General features: G+C 42.0%; 1 protein-coding gene across 1 annotated transcript in view; it reads right to left on the bottom strand.

Moving 5' to 3' along the window:
- The window catches only part of LOC132404159 (huntingtin-interacting protein 1-related protein-like), a 133,151-nt gene that overhangs the window by 55,633 nt on the left and 57,719 nt on the right, over positions 1-19,799 (bottom strand). Inside the window, exons 6-8 of the mRNA XM_059988228.1 lie at positions 19,616-19,692; positions 14,679-14,740; positions 2,219-2,359 (exon numbers count right to left, since the gene is read on the bottom strand). Of these exons, the coding sequence (XP_059844211.1) occupies positions 2,219-2,359; positions 14,679-14,740; positions 19,616-19,692 (280 nt within the window). The remainder of the gene's footprint in view (positions 1-2,218; positions 2,360-14,678; positions 14,741-19,615; positions 19,693-19,799) is intronic.

The raw sequence follows: 19,799 nt of genomic DNA, 5'->3' as shown, positions 1-19,799 counted from the left end.
GCAATGCAGTTTATGGATTGGACTCTTCAGTTCATGCTTCTGATTACTCCTTTTTTCAGCTGCCATCTTGTCCGATTCTCATCAGGGCTGAATGGCTCTGCGGCCTGCAGTCAATGACCAACAGTGTTAAACTGAACTAAACCGAACATTCCTGGACTATTCCACGACTCTGTGGCTTGATGCTTTATAATCTGTGCTTCTCGCTCGATTTGTTTTTTAGCGCATTGGGTGTTTGACATTTTCTTTGAACGGGTTCCACGGTGTTTCTTTGTTTCGTGGCTCTCTGTGGGAAGATGAATCTCAGGGTTGTATACTGCACACATACTTTGATAATAATGTTTGAATATGCATACGCAACATCTCCTTAACCTGTGCAGTCCATCCACTTGAACAGAGTACTTCCTGAAAGACTGGAGATTGGATCTCCTGAAAGCTGGTCTTATAGTAACCAACCTAACTAGCCAACCAGTGCAAGATCAGCTTAACAGAGCTCCACTTGGTTAAAGCACTGGGAGTAGCTTGTTCAGTAATCTGTTTACTAAGCTAGCGCTGAACACTATTTTTCCCTGTTATATAAGCTGTCAAACTAATGATATGTTTACTGCAAAATTAACGTGTAAATTAATGTTGTGGAAATGTTTTCTCTCAACATGCGCAATGCAATCTTATTAGGCTTATCTGCAATGCAACTTTAATTATTCATCTGCCCTCAACAAACAAATCTCAAATATTAAGGACTGATATTGGATTTCAAATATTAATATTTATGGAGAAAAAACATCTCAGGGCACTTTGTAAAGTTGTAAGGAAAAACTGAATGAGACATGGGTCCAGTATGTAAAAGGGAAAGCAAACTGCCCTGGACTCCTTTAAAAGGAGAGGTTAGATCTGGAGTTAGAAAGTCCAGTCCAGTTGTGTGGTTCATCGAGAGGTGATGAGCATGTAATCAGTGGCAGACTGCAAGAACCAGAATGGCCAGACAACTTTGTCTCATTGTACAATGAGATGGACCTTTGACCTCGCAGTTTACTTCATTAATATCTTGCACTTTTTTTTACCTGCGCTGCACTTTTTCCATAAGTTTTTACGATTTATTCTGCATATTATTGTTTTACCTCATTCTACCTCAAAGCACCGTGTAGTGATTGGATCTGTATAAATGGTATGCACAACAAGCTGTTCACCGTATCGTGGTACATGGGGACAATCATAAAATAACATTAATACCATCCAGTCCATCTCCTTTATCTACCTTCAGGCCTCTCACCTTCCCCAGCACCTTCTCCTTAACAACCACCACACTTACCTCTGCCCCGACTCTCTTTCAATTTGGGCACATTACTGGTGACTTCCACGGTGAAGACTGACACCAGGAACCTCGTCAGTTGCTTCACCATTTCTCTGTTACCCACTGCCATTTCCCAGTGATCCAACATCCACTCTTGCCTCTCTCTTTCCTTCTACATATCCAAAAAAAAATTAGATCCCCTCTCATTAATATGCTCCTTCTTCCTTGGGATAATCTTTTTATACCATGGGCTAGTTTTCCCTCATATTTAATCTTCCCCCCAATAACATTCCATAGTTGTCTGTTGATTTTTAAAGGCTTCCTAATCTCCTGGCTCCCGTATGCCTTTTCTTTCACTTTTATACTATCCTAGACTTCCCCTATCAGCCCATGAATGCCCCCTTCTCTCCTTAATATGCTTCTTCTTCCTTGGGATAAAATTCCACTGTCTCCCCTGAATTACTCCCAGAAACTCCTGTCTTTGCTGCTCCACTGTCTTCCCTGCTGGGGTCCCTTTCCAATCCACTTGGGCCAGCTCTTCCCTTATGCCTCTGTAGCTCCCTTTACTCAGCTGTCATACAAACACATCCCATTTCAGCTTCTTCCACTCAGACTCCAGGGCTTGGGATGGAAACACTCTGCTTTAAGTCCTTTGGTTTATCAAAAGGACAGCAGTATGAAGCCGGCCGTTCAAAAAAAACCACAGAGCTTCCAATCATTACTTCTGCTTGGAAAAATCACACAAGACACCATAAAGGGAAATACTCCAGGGGGGATTATTAATGGTGTCAGCAAAACTTAATTGAGATTTCTATCCAGCAATGATTTAATGACTTAAAACCTAATTAATATTCTCTGCAATGCATTTATTTTGCAGTTCCTGGTTTCGTCAGGCATTTAAAAAGGGCTGCAGCTTTGCTGGGTACTTACATGAATGGAGCTTGAACATTAACTTCACGGTGTAGTGATACAGGTGGCTACAGTCTTGGATCACCTGAATGAGAGGAGCCAGTCGACACTGACCAGATGGTGTCTGTGATACTGCATACGAGGTATCCAGTGACCTGAATACTAAAAATAAACACAGAACAACAATGTTAAAATGAGTGCTTTGTTGCTACATTGCGTACTGGGGTCACAGGACGTAGGGGAACAGATTGGACTATAACCACATTAATTTTAAAAGGGCCATTAAATCAGAGAGGGAAATGAGAAACAAAAGTTGGTAAACAAACCTGGAAGCCCAGGTAGAGTTTAATTCATAATCTTGCACAATCAGCTCCAGATAAAATGAATTCCTTCTATTTAACCATCTCTGGTTAGGTTTACATGGAAAAATACTTATGTGTATGATGTGAATAGAAATGGACCACTGTGCAATTGGTTCTGCAGATCAGACAGCTTAGCAAACACCAGACACATTGCTACAACACACTCAAAATGCTCCAGGAACTCAGCCGGCTAAGGACCTCGGCTCGAAACGTCGACTGTTCACTCTTTTTCTGTGGATGCTGCTGGGCCAGCTGAGTTCCTCTAGCATTTTGTGAGAGCATCTGCTGACTTCTTCGTGCTTGTGAAAGACATTGTTGTCCTCATTCCAGGTATTGCACACCACAGTTAAGCTCGGGGCAAATTGAGCACAATCTGTAATTGTAATTCGCACCACTGATCTGACTAACGGCCTTCAGTTTTCATCCATCATTCTCATATTCAGATTTAAATTCATCACACTGAAACACTGAAATCTGTCACTCCAATATTCCTTGCATTTTAAACAGCGGAAAATCCTCAATGAACCAGCAGCTCATACTGACAGGATATGACTTTTAAAACACAGGAGAGGAATTACTGAAGCACTGGATCCAACCAAAAGGAAATGCTGCTCAAACTTGCAGATCAGGAAGCCAAAACAAGAGAAAAATCAGCTGATGCTGGAAATCTGAGCAACACACACAAAAATGCTGGAGGAACTCAGCAGGCCGGGCAACATCTGTAGGGAATTTTTTTTTCCATAGAAGCTGCCTGGCCTGCTGAGTTCCTCCAGCATTTTGTGACAGCAGCGAGCCTGAAGTTTTTATCCCTTATTTAAGAAAATAATAAATAATAAATAAGAAAATTCAGTTCTGGTCACCGAATTATAGGAAAGATGTCAATAAAACAGAGAGAGTACAGAGGAGATTTACTAGAATATTACCTGGGTTTCAGCACCTAAGATACAGAGAAAGGTTGAACAAGTTAGGTCTTTATTCTTTGGAATGTAGAAGGTTGAGTGGGGGCTTGATAGAGGTATTTAAAATTATGAGGGGGATAGATTGAGTTGATGTGGATTGGCTTTTTCCATTGAGAGTAGGGGAGATTCAAACAAGTGGACTTGAGTTGAGAGTTAAGGGGCAGAAGTTCAGGGGTAACACGAGGGGGAACTTCTTTACTCAGAGAGTGGTAGCTATGTGGAACGAGCTTCCAGTAGAAGTGGTAAAGGCAGTTTCGATTTTGTCATTTTAAAAAATGGATAGGTATATGGACAGGAAAGGAATGGAGCTGAGCGCAGGTCGGTGGGGCTAGGTGAGAGTAAGCATTTGGCATGGACTAGAAGGGCCGAGATGGCCTGTTTCCGTGCTGTAATTGTTATATGGTTATATGTTAAAAATTAACTGACCATACGTTAAATTGGCACTTGGATAGCTCTTTAACATAATGACATACTAAGGCATCTCATAGGAACATAATCAAGAATTTCATAGCCAGCTAAAGTGCTGGGAAGTGGCTGAATGCTTGGTTAAGTAGATGGTATGAAGAATTGACATGGAAGTAGGGAGAAGTGTAGACGTAGAGCGGTTTGAAAACATTCTATGGAATAGGACATCTCACCTCCTGTGTACGTATGTGAGAATAAACAGGTTTTCACCATTGTGGTTAAATAATCTGCTGATGCCCTGTGTTAGTCTCCACTGAGCAAGGAAATGAGTCAATACCAACACCCACAGAACTAGAGAGTAAGATTAGCAGATTTCAACCCTAAAAACTTTTCCCTGCCAACATTTCCTCAAGCTCTGTCAAGATGTTGTATTTATTCCACTATTTATTTACAAATACAGCTGTTTCTATAGACTCGTACTCTTGTCAATGAACTAAAGCTCCTGACAATCTCATTCTTGTCTTCATTGGACCTACCTGGTTACATTTGCCAAAAGAAGTCCATGCTGTTGAACTTAATAACTACTACCTCGTGGCTGCAACACCTACCTTCAAAAGACCATAAGACCTAGGAGCAGAATTAGGCCATTCTGCCCATCAAGTCTGCTCCACCATTTCAGCATGGCTGATCCTGGATCCCACTCTACCGCATTACACCTGCCTTCTCGCCATAACCCTTGATGCCCTGACCAATCAGGAAACTAGCAATTTTCGCTTTAAATATACCCACGGTCTGGGCCTCCACAGGTGTCTGTAGCAGAGCATTCCACAGATTCACTACCCTCTGGCTAAAAAATATCCTTCTTACCTCATGAAGTGAGGTAATCTCTGGCAATCTCTACAAATCTCTGGTGAGACCGCACTTAGAGTATTGTGTTCAATTCTGGTAACCTCATCATAGGAAGGATGTGGAAGCTTTGGAGAGGGTGCAGAGGAGATTTACCAGGATGTTGCCTGGTTTGGAGAACAAGTCATATGAAGCAAGGTTAGCAGAGCTGGGACTTTTCTCTTTGGAGCGTAGAAGAATGAGAAGGCACTTGATAGAGGTCTACAAGGTTATGAGAGGCATAGATAGGATGGATAGTCAGTACCTGTTTCCCAGGGCACCAATAGCAAACACCAGAGGGCACAGGTACAAAATTAAGGGAGGGAAGTTTAGGGGAGACATCAAGGGTAAGTTTTTTTTTACACAGAGGGTTGTGAGTGCCTGGAATGACTTGCCAGGGATGGTGGTGGAGGCTAAAACATTAGGGATATTTAAGAGTCTCTTGGACAGGCACATGGATGAAAGGAAAATAGAGGGTTATGGGGTAGTGTGGGTTTAGTACTTTTTTTTAAGGATTATATGGGTCGGCACAACATGGAGGGCTGAAGGGCCTATACTGTGCTGTAGTGTTCTATGGTTCTAAGTGCTTCGAGAGGCTGGTCATGGTACGCACCAACTCCAGCCTCCTAGACACTGCAATGTGCCTGCCACTAAAACAGGCCAACGGCCAACACCATCTCCCTATCCATACACTCATCTCTCGGACATCTGGACAGTGAAGATGCCTCTGTCAGACTATCATTTATTGATAATTTGCCTTCCATACTATGATTCCAAGCAAACTCATCACCAAGCTCCAGAACCTGGGAGTTAATGCCTCCCTTTGCAACTCGATCCTTGGATGTTCTAATCAGTGCTCAACAATCAGTCAGGATCGGCAGCAACACCTCTGTCACGATTATTCCAAACACTGGTGCCCCACAAGGCTGTGTCCCCAGACCCCTTACTCTACTCCCTGTATGCTGATGATCGCATGGCCAGATCTTCTTGAAGTTTGTTTTTGCAGATGATACCGCTGCACTGTACCACATATCAACTAACCATGAGTCAGAGTACAGGAAGGAGACAAGAGAGCTCAGTGACATGGTGTCATGACTACAACGTCAGCAAGTGAGCAGGTCATTAGCTTCAGAAAGGGGGGAGGGGGTGCAGACCACATCAATGGTGTTGAGGTTGGGACAGTAGAGAGTTTCAAGTTCGTCGGTGTGAACATCGCCAATAGCCTGTCCTGATCCAACCACCCTGATGTCACGGGCAGGAAAGCTCACCAACATCTCCACTTTATGAAGAGGTCAAAGAAATGTCTTATCTTCTCATCAGCTCTTAACAATGTTTATCGACGCACCATAGATCTGTCTAGGTGCAAGCCAGCACGCAGTGGTGACTGCTCTGCGTGCGACTGCAAGAAAGTTGCAGACAGGAGCCAGCCTCCTCTCCATGGACTCCCATCTATACGTCTTGCTGCCTCAGTAATGCAATGATCTAACCTGCCCTGGACATCCTCTCTCCTCTCCCATTGGGCAGAAGATACAAAAGCCTGAAAGCACGTACCATGAGGCTCAAGGACAGCTTCTATTCTACTGTTATTAGAGTCCTGAATGGACCTCTTCTACCATAAGATGGACTGCTGGCCTCACAACCTACCTCGCTATGATCTTGCACTTTACTGTTTGTCTGCACTGCACTCTTTCAGTGGTTCTTACACTTTATTCCGCATTGTGATCGTTTTGCTTTATTCTAGCTCAATGCACTGTGTAACAGTTTGATCCGAATGAATAGAATACAAGACAAGCTGTTCCATTAGACCATAAGATATAGGAGCGGAAGTAGGCCATTCAGCCCATCGAGTCTGCTCCGCTATTCAATCATGGGCTGATCCAATTCTTCCAGTCATCCCCACTCCCCTGCTTTCACTGCAAACCCTTTGATGCCCTGGCTAATCAAGGACCTATCTGTCTCTGTCTTAAATACAGCTGCTTCTGGCAACAAATTCCACAGATTTACCATCCCCTGACTGAAGTAATTTCTCCACATCTCTGTTCTAAATGGATGTCCTTCAGTCCTGAAATCGTGCCCTCTTGTCCTGGACTCTCCTGCCATGAGAAGTAACTTTGCATTATCTGATCTGTTCACTGTACTTCAAAACATGTGGCAGTCACAAACCAGGAGCAATAGCAAATGGAAAACCTCTATTCAAACTGATTCAGCAACAGGATTTATCTCAGCCTTCTGCGAAGATAGCTTTGATATAAAAGTCTGTTTCAAAATGGACTCCTGATTAATAGACCATTAGAAAGTTAAAACCAGGCTCCTGCGCGACATCATTTTTACAACTTGCACTTTTTTTTTTGAAAAGTCCATACCTCCTGGCCAAGAGTACATTCTTACAAGCAGTTTCTAAAATCTAGCTCCCTTTTTATAGGTCACATAAGGTGCCAACAAAATAAGTAGTGCAAACAAGGGCTTATTTTAGCACATCTACAAGACATTCTAAATAAACTGACAGCCTTCACTGTTTAGAGAGAACAGCTGAGCCAACAAATGGCTCCACTGCAAACATTGATTAATTAAAGTAGAGATTAACGTAAATGGATTACTCCTAACCAATGACAGTTTCAGGGATTTCCGAGGCCAAGTTAGTCCACAATACAGAACTGCTTGGACTGCTGATCAGATTATATGTTGTGTCATAATGGAGAGTGGAATAGTGAGGGACAACAATTGTAATAAACATCTTCACAAAAGAATGCTTGTTGCAATAACTATTGCTTAAAAAGTCTTTTCAGTGTATTTTCTAGATTACAATTATGCAGTACATGTGGTGTATAGCAATCTTTCGGGACATCTCTGTGCCATGCCACTGTGACCAGGTCCTGACAATTTGGTGTTACATAACGATGGCTACCTCTGTTGTCAATCACCTCATCACTCAACCCACATCACCACCTTTCTGCCCCCTCATTCACCCACTCCATCTCATTGCATCTCCTCCGCTGGCTAGTTCTATCTGCACCCCCCCCCCCACCTTACCTCCTTTACTTGGTTCCATGCCCTCCTTTCTCTGCTTTCAGATTCCAACATCTGCTGCCCTTTATTGCCTCCACCATCTCCTAACAGCCTCTGCCACTATTTCCACTCTTCTCTGCTTTATATGCCCACCACCCCTTCCTGCCCATCGCTTGCCCACCCTTTCTCTACACCTCTTTACATGGGCCACCTCCCCTCTACCTTTCACTACAGATGAAGCACCTCAACCAAAAACCTCGTCCATTTCCCTCCGTAGGTCCTGCTCTTTGCTGTTGCCCGAGATTCACAAATCTGCAGTCTCGTCGCTTTGTAATGTCAACTTGCCATATTCTCCAAACCAGTACAACCAGACAGGGCCCTGCAGGTGTACCCGATCTTGCTGGAGCTTTCACTTTTTCACGCCCCATTCGAGGAAAAAGTATTTTTGCACTGCAACTTGCTGAAGGTCTCAAACTTAATACTGAGCTCAACTGGGCTTATCAGCGTGGGTGGAATGCAACCGAATGTTTCCCCTCGATTAGATAGTACAACATTAAGAAAGGCCGAGGACCCACGGGGAAGGAGGGCGAATTCTTGTCAGGAGTCAGGTACAAGAGTAAGACTGCAGAGAGCTGGAACAGTGGCTTGGAAAGGAGAAACAACTGCCTCCCTCCTCACCCCTCGTCACTGTTGAAGCTGAGGTACATTTTGGGAATTTATCTACTGAATAAGCAGGTCCCAGAGATGAAACTCCTCAGTTTCTGGGCTACAGTTGCTAAATTTCGTTGCCGTAATAATTGCCATGTTGTTCAATAGGCACATAGATCATTGGCAGCCAGCCTTCTTTGTCAAATTAATTGTCAATCGAGGTGAAAATCCAGCTGAACGGCTATGGGTAAATAAAGTGTTGCAAGTGTTGCAAGTACACCCCATGTAGGCAATAAACACAGCTGCCATTAATAACAAAAAGATCGATTACAAATTCTAAAATGAGAAGCAAATAAAAGTGAATATTCTGGAAATCTGAAATTAAAACGAACGAAGTGTTGAAAACAGTCAGTTAATACGTTCAGTTTTTATAATGTGAATACTCCATTCTGGTCTGGACCACTGCAGATACAAATAAATTTGTAAAAATAGCTTTAAGATATTCATAACATGAGAAAAGCCGCAGATGCTGGAAATCCAGAGCAATGCACACATTTCCACAGATGGTGCCTGACCTGCAGAGTTCCTCTACTATTTTGCATGTGTTGTTTCAAATATTCAGTTCAGATTGGCTTCAGTATTAGCGACAGAACTAAATGAGAATTAAAAATCTGACATCCATCTGCCTTTCCACTTCTCACTCACAAACCTTCAATATCCTGATGTTGCTAATTGTTACAGCTCCTTCCCTGCATAAGGCTGAAAGCACAAAATGACTGTGCTTACATTGATACAAGTTTTTATTAAGCATGCTGATATGAATGTCTTTTCCTTTCTCTGGTGTAGTGGCATCAGCGCCAGACTTCGAAGGGTCCCCAGTTCGAATCCGGCCAGTTCCTTGCATGCTCTCCATCCGTGCTGGGTTGAGCGGCACGCTAGCACCAACTCAGCCTCATAAAAAAGTCAAATGCCAAAGAAATGGCAACAAAATAGTTGCCTAATGCGCCTCAAGTCGCAAACAGTAACAACACCCATTTGGAACTGGACAAACACAGGGCCCAAACTGGTCCCTTCCACAATGGATTTCAAGTGTACAGATTGGTGTAACATGTGACTTAAGAAACCACGAAAACAATTAATGCAATGGCTAAAATTGGGAACTGATGAACAAGGCTGCATTAGGCAAGTCAGTTCTCCTCCTGCTGAAATTAGCAAATATTATTTGAAAGCTTTCAGAATCAGAATCAGGTTTATTAACACTGACATATGTCCTGAAATTTGTCCCAACATTACCAAGAATCTGTGCAAAAAAATTAGAAACATAGAAAACCTACAGCATAAAACAGGCCCTTCAGCCCACAAAGCTGTGCCAAACATGTCCTTACCTTAGAACTACTTAGGCTTTACCCATAGCTTTCTATTATTCTAAGCTCCATGCGGCCATCTTGGAGTCTCTTAAAAGACCCTATCGTTTCCGCCTCCACCACTGTCGCCAGCAGCCCATTCCACGCACTCACCATTCTCTGCGTAAAAAACTTACCCCTGACATCTCCTCTGTACCTCCTTTCAGGCACCTTAAAACTGTGCCCTCTCGTGCTAGCTATTTCAGCCCTGGGAAAAAGCCTCTGACTATCCACACGATCAATGCCTCTCAATATCTTGTATACCTCTATCAGGTCACCTCTCATTCTCCGTCACTCCAAGGAGAAAAGACCGAGTTCACTCAACTTATTCTCATAAGGCATGCTTCCCCAATCCAAGCAACATTCTTCTAAATCTCCTCTGCACCCTTTCTAAGGCTTCCATATCCTTCCTGATGTGAGGCGACCAGAATTGAGCACAGTACTCCAAGTGGTGTCTGACCAGGGTCCAATGTAGCTGCAACATTACCTCTTGGCTGTTAAACTCAATCCCACGATTGATGAAGGACAATACACCGTACACCTTCTTAACCACAGAGTCAACCTATATAGCAGCTTTGAGTGCCCTATGGACTCAGACCCCCAGACCCCTCTGATCCTCCACACTGCCAAGAGTCTTACCATTAATACTATATTCTGCCATCATATTTGACCTACCAAAATAAACTATCTCACATTTATCTGGGTTAAACTCCATCTGCCACTTCTCAGCACAGTTTTGCATCCTATCAATGTCCTGCTGTAACCTCTGACATCCCTCCACGTGATCCACAACACCCCCAACCTTTGAGTCATCAGCAAACTTACTAACCCATCCCTCCACTTCCTCATCCAGGTCATTCATAAAAGTCACAAAGAGTAGGGTCCCAGAACAGATCCCTGAGGCACCCCACTGGTCACCAACCTCCATGCAGAATATGACCCGTCTACAACCACTCTTTGCCTTCCGTGGGCAAGCCAGTTCTGGATCCGCAAAGCAAGGTCCCCTTGGATCCCATGCCTCCTTACATTCTCAATAAGCCTTGCGTTGGGTACCTTATCAAATGCCTTGCTGAAATCCATATACACTACATCTACAGCTCTACCTTCATCAATGCATTTAGTCACATCCTCAAAATATTTCTAAGCAATTTGACAAAAAAGGACATTCAATTCAAGGAAGAGGGAACTATTTCTTTTGTCCTGTTGATCAATCAATAGAGAAGTATTTGCTGCATTAGTTCACATTGTGTACACAAAATAAAATAGTGGAACACCGAACCTTTTTCATAACATCAATGTACAGTAAGAAACCAACTGTGTCTTGTGCATTTAATATTTGAGTAACCTTCTATATATACATCTATTGGTTTATTAAGCATTCTTGTTCACTTAAATAACTCATCATGGGTTATCTGTAAGATTTGTTCTTGCATCATCCACCTCATGTGGTAAGAGATGGTGGAGGAAAGTCCAGCAGGTTTTCCTTCCTTCCTATTTGAGAACACGCACTTGTGAATTCATGTTAAACACAGAATCAATGCCAGGCAATCACCGAGTGGTTGGCTAAAACTGTTCAGCTAAGTGATCTAGTGGTACACAAAACTGACTCAGGTACCCAAAGGCTGAGAGCACCCATCGACCCAACGAATTCCAGAAGTAAATTGCTCTCAGCACCACTGGGTGATGCCTCAAAGCTACTACAACCTGCCCTATGCAATTGCTGTACTGACTGAACATTCAGGGAAAGTTAAGGATGACAAGCACCTTCCACTTCATTCTGCACTATTTTAAAGTAGATAAACTTAGATTCATCTTTTCTCTCTGCCAATTGACTACAGAATACAACACTCAGCATGACACACACCTAAACCATAATAGATTCAAATTCGAACCTCCTGTGCTGTCCTTAATGTCAAACTCAACAAATATATTTCAGCAATCTAAAGCACCCTCTGTAAGTGGCATTAGCTTCTTTCAAAATTGTCACTGTAGGAATTACAGAATAAATATAGGCTGCCAGAATTAAAGATCAGGAAAATCCAAATATATCTGGTAATGCAGACGGATTTAGAATCAAGATGTCCGTGGGATTAAAACACTGCAGAAGAGAGAAGGATTAATTTCACATTATAGAATATAGATCCTTTAAAAACCTGGCGTTCTTGGAAAGGAACAGTGAGCACATGGGCTGAGGTAGGACTAATTTATGATTAAACTGGCATTGAGTTCAGCCATGGCACAAACCCAAGATTATTTATCACTGCCACTTTGAAACAAAGTAACAATTCAAAATGTATCACAAAAGCAAAAATCAAAGGAGTGCAGGTTCTGAATAGAAGCAGTAAGAACGCTGAGCAAAAGCCTAGTCAAAAAGTTCTTGTTAATTGTCATTCAATCGTACAGGTATACAGCAAAAGAAAACATCGGCTGATCCTCTGGGCCAAGGTGCAAAACACAGTACGCAGCGAGGGAAGGAGAGCTAAGATGAAGGAAGGAAAGTGACAGAGGGCCAGAAAATTTATTGGTGGGGGTTAAGGAATTTAGGGATAAACTTAACCACCAGACCTGTACATGAATTACACTCTGGCCTTGAGAGAATTTTTAATCTTCTTTTACACCTGCCCACTGGATTTTTAACATTTCCCCCTAGTCACCCATCCAAAGCAATAGCAAAGAAGTCCAGAATTACGAAATATCCATTAAAATGAGTCACATTTATTTTGAAAGAAACTTATTTTAACCTCAAAGTGCTGAGTGTGGTAATACAGAACAAGTGACATCACGCTAACCATTGACTGGCATGTTGTTACACAAACCACCCAATATTCCGGCCAGGAACTTAACCACTGTGTATAATCAGATGATTAAATACACCTTACCAGTCAGCCTTAATTTCTTCCCATTTATCTTAATGGTGCCCAAATTATACCTGATTTCGGGAACAGTACTGACACAAGGTAACATTTTGCATCCAAGTTTAACTCCAGTAAATATTCTAACCAAAAGCAAGTTTCAAAGTTCATCTGTTTTCTACATACATTTATAAAAACAAACCAGACGTGCATTTTGCTTGCTAAGTTACAAACACAAGTGGGTTTTCTAATTCTCACACTTTCTGCCTGTGACTAGGAATCAGATTCACATGCTTCTATGAATGGTCTATAACTGAAAGCGAGAATTGAGACACGGGCTGTGAACACAAGCCACACATTGGGGCAAATTTTCAGCTTGCTACCAAGAAATAAAACAGTTGTTGGAAGATTGCCCGGTAGGTAACATATTCTCCAGTAATAAGTATCAAGCAGGTTCTGCAAAGACAGCTGAACAACAATATCACTATAGGCTATAGCACCCCCACCTTCCCAAAAAAAAAGACAGGTAGAATTAGAGGAATAAATAGGTAAACAAATTGCAAAAAGGTGCAAGAAATTCATAAAAACTTAAATGTGTCCAAGAGAGTTTAAAGCAGGGGTACAGGGGCTCCCAACTTGTGATTCACGGACCTCTTGGTTAATGGTAGGGATCTATGGCATTAAAAAGGTTGGAGGTCACTGGTTTAAGACAATATGCAGACAGCATTATTAGGTGCCCGGCATTACCTTAGGAAATTAAACTGAGCAGAAGGAAATCCTCTTTGGGAACAGTGATATTAATTATGAAAGCTTCAATGTTGTTATGGAAAGGAATGGGATTGGTCCTTCAGTTTAAGACTCTCTACTGAAGCAAGTCTGATTTCAGTAGACTGAGAGGACAGTGAAGGTAGATTGAGAGCAGACGCTCAGCTGGTTAAATTGACATCTTTCAGAAGAGTAGAGCTCAAAACCAGCAGTAAAGTGAAAGGCAAGGATAGTATGATTAGAGAAATTTGGTTACAAAGGATATTGAAGGTTTGGTCATGAAAAATAAGCAGCAGGAATAGGCCACTAAAATCAAGTGAGTCTCTTGAGGAATAAAGCAGAGGTTGGAGAGAATTTCAGAAAAGAGACCGAAAGAATGCCATGAGGTACCCTTAGCAAATAAGACAATATGAGGATTAGGATATAGACACAGCCCTAAATGAATACATAATTTATACTAACTAGGGAGAAATAGGTGTAAGATAATGTTCAGGGAGGGGCATGTGGACGTTCTGGAACCACATCAGGATTGAGAAAGGGTAGGGGGAGTCGAATGTCATGGGTGGAGATACGAGTGCGCCTGATGGAGGTTTCTGAATGTTTTTTAGCCGCTGGTAAGATACCAGGAGACTGGAGGGTAGAAGTGCTGCTTCCTTAAGACGTGTGCATTTCTGGTCAACACACTTTCAGAAAGATGTGACTGTGCAGAGGAGAGTCACTGGGATTGGAGAAGTTTAGCTGGGGGAAGATTGGATAGGCTGAGCTGGTTTACTGTGGGGCAAAGATGGCAGAGGAATGACGGGATAGAGTTATGCAATATCATGAGAGTCAGGGTAGATATAGTCAGTGTCTTTTTCAAAAGTAAAAGGGCATAAAATCAAGAAGAGAAGAACGAGTCGCTCACCAAGTGCCCTTGTGCAGCTGCTGAGGATGTGCTCCAGGGTCCCTCACAGGGTTAGTGTAGATCGGCAAATTTGTCAGGCTGGGTGGACTGGGTCCTTTTCAGAGTTGTAGAAATCTATAACACTATGACTTTAAACTTTCTCCTGAGGAAGTTGCGGCAAGGCAAGGATTAAGATAATGTCCAGGCAAGGATAGTTCACAGACAGTGAGCAGTCAATCCGGGGAAGACGGTCATTAACAATCCAGATAAATGGTGCAATAAAAAATGTATCCAAATGAAAAATAATTCTTACCAGATTCAGCAACCTTCAGTTCACAGTCCATATAGTCAAACATTTCCACCGTGAGCTGGAAGCTGTAACAAAAATAGTTGACTCTAATATTGAATCTTTAACAGAGCTAATTCAGAGATTCAGTAAGGTTTTTCTCTATATCTAATTATTATTAACCAGTCTCTCAAATGAATTAAATGCACAGTGGTGCATGACGTAACCAACCCACCATTCCTCCTTCTCAATTTCCAGTTTGTGGTTTATTAAATTAATATCTGTACCATGAAGAGAGAACAGCACTTTCTGAAGTATAATGGTCTGTATCAATAAACGAAGACATGCAGAAATCACAATAATCATCTAACACTGCCCAACACTGACAGCCAAGTGCACCATTGCCCCTTCATACATTAAGGCAGGCGTACCCAACCTTTTTTATGCCATGGACCAATATCATTAAGCCAAGAAGTCTGTGGACCCCAGGCTGGGAACCCCTGCTTTAAGGGAAACAAACACAATACACACATACCAGTCTGGAAAACTTTCAACATCACACACGTAAACAATTACTTGCAACAAAAGACTTGGCTTCTCCTACAATGTACTTATCTAAAAGGAATATATTTGTTGAGCTTTCAGTTGAGAGGAATGGCAAGATATCAACAATCACAACATGATGGACCAGGCCTAAACATCTTTGGAGATTGCAAAATGCAACAACCTCCACCAATCACACAGCACATGCTGTGCAAAGCCAATTTCACTTTTCTAGGGGTAGAAATGCAGACATTAATAAAGATCATTTTTGGGTATATATTTTAAAATAAGACTTTGTTAAAGCAAATTTATTGGTCATTGCCCTCTCTGCATAAGCTTGGCAGTTCTGGAGGACCACCACACGTGTCATACTTGTCATCTCCCCATGGCGGGAAATAGTCCATTCTTTCTCCAGATATGCAATTATGATTCCAGAGGAAACAACGGTGCCAGTAACACTATACTGTCTTACATAAATATGTACCTTGAACTTTACGTCAACCTGTCAATCTTCAAGCTATGCCACTCAGGAAGTAGTGCTAATTATTTTTGTGACACTATGTGCTGGTTCATAACTATATTTACTGTGTGTTACTATATGTACTGTGTTTTGTGCTTTGCATCTTGGCCGCAGAGGAACACTGTTACACTTAGCTGTACATATGCGTATAGTTGAATGGCAATAAACTTGAACAACCCGCCCACACTGTTAATTTTAAATCCATGACCTTTTCCCCTCCCCAAACCCAGACCCCATCAATGCAAGGCAAGAGGGCCAAGGCATCTCTATTCTGAGATCCCTATTCGAAAAACAAATACTTTACTGACATAACACAAGAACTATTCTTCTCTATAACAGTAGAGGTACCAGAATCTTTGCTAGCGTCAGATAATTATGGCAGCAAAGTTAACATGTTTAGAAATCTAACCAATTTAACAAATTTAGAATCTGAATGAATTCACTATATTAAAATAAGTTCAATATCAAAATGCAAACTAATAAAAAGTCACAATAAATTGATTTAAATCTACCAGAGTTTATGCTTGTTAGAAGTACCTGTTAAGCTGATGGATGCCACAGATACGTATCTGAACCAACTTTGCTCTGAATGATGCATGAACAAAACTTGGTACTATTTTACTTTTTAACTCAGAATAGTTTCTAGCCAATCAGCAAAGTTTTTAATGCAGGATATGGGATCACTTTTCTATTGTCATCCACTCAACAGCAGCCTCACAGTCCCACACGTTCGTGCATGCATGATGCGAGGAGAGCAGGATGCTGTTTCCTCCACTCTGTGATACCGACACAGGGGCTGTATTGTTCCACCGACACCTGCTGTCAATGTGAAGGCACTTCTGCCACAGAAGAGAAAAGGAGCACCGTGTGTGAATGTAATGTTGCATGAAACAAATGTAAAACTAATCACCCAGTTACCCATTAAGCACAATTTGCAATAGCTATGGTAATCAATAATGACTAAGAGATTTAATACTGTGCTCTTTCACCCTCAGAAAAACAATATTAACATTTACAAATTTAATGCCAAATGCATAAATATTCAGGTAACTGCAGTATTTGAGAAAATAATCTACTGAACGGTTTGTTTACATTGTCAAGATTAGCCCAAAAAGAATGTAGATTAAAGGGTGCCTTTTGACCTACAAACTATAATCGTTCAATGATGGTTCGATCAGGAGACTACCATTTAGGTTTTAACCCAAACGCAAGAATAAAATTCAGAGCAACACACACAAAATGCTGGAGGAACTCAGCAGGTCGGGCAGCATCCATGGAGAAAAGTACAGTTGACGTCATCCTGCCGAAGGGTTTCAGCCCGAAACGTTGACTGTACTTTTTTCCATAGATGCTGCCTAGCGTGCTGACTTCCTCCAGCATTTTGTGCACGTTGCTCGGATTTCCAGTATCGGCAGATTTTCTCTTTTATTTGTAATAAAATTCAGAGTTTCTGGTTGTAGTGGATCTCTGAAAGCCACGGTCTTTTTACAGTGCTTCTTGTAGAAAATGACATCTCGCCATGGCAACATGCCAGTAATGTGAAACCATCTTTTTGTCTACAGTGACAAGGTCCGAATAAGCTATGATGGCCCTGAAGTCAGAGTGCAGGTATGACATAAGAGCAAATATTATTACATAAGACACACAATGTTAGTGGGATAAGTTGGAGAAAATGGCATCCAGTACTGTAAGCTTTTTACAACTCACCTCCAAAAAGAGAATAATGCTCTAAGAAAGTACAAGAAGAATGGCAAGATCAATCACAAAACACAAACACTAGAGGGAATATTTTCCAGTGGTTGTGGAAGGATAAAAGAGTTTCTTAACTTTAGGCATGCACTGACATTTTTATACGCTATGGAGCTTAACAGAGACGCTAGCTTTTTACACAGAGATGGAAACAGCAGCTATTTTCACTTTTGTCCCTCTACCTAAATGTATCTGGTGTTCAAGCCACCTCGAAGTGGATGAAAGGTGCACTCAGATGGAGTGAAGAATCAACAGTGCAAGGAGACGGGATTTCAATGTGTGAACGGTACTTTTAGAAACCTTGCACAAACTGTGACCTCGCACCATCCAAACCACAGCAAAAATACTAAACTGAAGTTGGCCTTCTCAAGTGGGAATTTATGGTCCCTGTGCTTCAGCCAATATATCATTGCAGCCTCTCATCTGTTGTCATGGTACAGGTGGTTATCAAATGAGCCAATGGCACCACTTTGAGAGAACCATAATGTTCTATGACATGTCCAAGATTAGAAGATATTTAAGTATTTTGAAGAGAGTCTGAAATTTGAATAATATTGGCCTTTTCTGCTAAAGTGAATACGCTTCATGAACATCCCCACATAAGTAGAATACTTAGCACTCTCATAATAGCTTCTTCTAAAGAAAAATATCTGGACAAGCGCTAAGTTGGACAGGCTTGGATACAGTGCAAACCGGAAGAGCACTACACTAGAATGGAAGAGTTACTCCAAACAGCTCTTCCATGTTCCCCAGAAATCATTTATGGAACAGCAGTAATGGCAATTTGTTCCTCTTATTCAGATGCTCCATGGCATCCGACAGGCAGAGAAGTCAAGTCTACATTTAGGTAAACAGTTTGCTTTTAAGAATAATGAGCACACTATTTCAAGGTCAGGATTTATAAATTATAAATCGCCAGAGATGTGCGCACAGTCCATTACTGAAACTACTTAGAGATTTCAACCACTTAATTCAATTTATGAATTCGTAAAATAAATTAACTAGGTTGAGGATAAAAATATAACAACTCAGTCAAACTGGAAATTAATAAAAGCACGCACTCCATTTTCACCAGGTGTACATGGCTGAGGAGTCTCCTCTGAAATGTAGGAGGATATTGGGATTTGATTGAAAACGTTAGGGGACCAAGTTCCCGGTGAATACTTCTTTCACTATGAAACTCTCAGGATGTGGGCCGTGCAAACATGGTCAGTATTTGTTACTTATCTCTAACTACCCTTGAGCAGTGAGCAAGATACTAACACATTGAATCATAGTTATTGGACAGGTGGGTCTAGAATTTTGGCCCAGTGATAATCTAGTAAATGACACGTTAGTCTTAAGTCTGGATAATGCAATGTCATTCTCTGTTGGTGCACAAGTCAGTAGTGTTCTCACATGTGCCTGTCACCTTTGTGCTTCTCAGTGGTTGGGGCCCTAGGATTCGGAGGTGCTGGCACAGTGGCCTGGGCTATTAGCTACAACACATTTTGTAGATGCCCCTGATTCAGTCAGACTATGCTGGAGGTGGGGAGAATGAGTGAGTATTCTGGATGGTAGGTGGATGTGTTGTCAAGGTTAAGTTCTGGGGTAGTACTCGTCCATTCCATCATGATCATGAGATGTTCCGTGCAGAGAGTGGAAAAGCACTGGTGTGTCAGGAGGAGAGGCACTCAGCACGGGGCACACAGCCTCTGGTAGGTCCCTGAAGCCAACACAAGTATGTGGCTGGTCAAGTGCAGCTTCTGGTCAGTAGGGATCACCTGGACATTGCTGGTAATACTACTGAAGTCTAGACTGGGTGATTGGTCGGTCTCCTGTTGGAGACGGACTTGGCCAGGCACTTTTCAACGTGTGACAGAACATTGTCTAGGTCTTACAGCAAGCAGACATGAGCTGCTTTCCGAGGAACCGTGAATAGCATTGAACATTGCACAATCGGAACATCTTAGTCCTCCTGATGGATTGTGGGCCTCTGTTGCAGCAGCTGAAGTAGATCTAAGACACTGCCCTGAGGAGCTCCTGGACCTGGGATGACTGATCAACAATCGCCACACAACCACCCTCCAAAGGTACAACTCCAACACCTCCGACCACAGATCAGCGCAAAGCAAGAAGTGTGCTACCGTGGCTCGGTATTGATCAGACTTACATGTTATTTACATCCGTGCCAGAAGCTTTATCCAGAGCTTCATCAGTCACTTCCAGATTTGGTGGAAACTCGGAATGCTGCGCAAAACATTAACAGCAAAGTGATGAGAAAGTAACCTTGTGTAGGAGTTGAAGCACATTCCAAAGAGCCTCTTCCTCATCTGCTTAGATAACATTCTAAACAT

The sequence above is a fragment of the Hypanus sabinus genome, chromosome 13 (assembly GCF_030144855.1).
Source record: "Hypanus sabinus isolate sHypSab1 chromosome 13, sHypSab1.hap1, whole genome shotgun sequence".
In the NCBI taxonomy this organism is placed as follows: Eukaryota; Metazoa; Chordata; class Chondrichthyes; order Myliobatiformes; family Dasyatidae; genus Hypanus; species Hypanus sabinus.
This window is presented reverse-complemented; position numbering and strand designations above follow the sequence as displayed.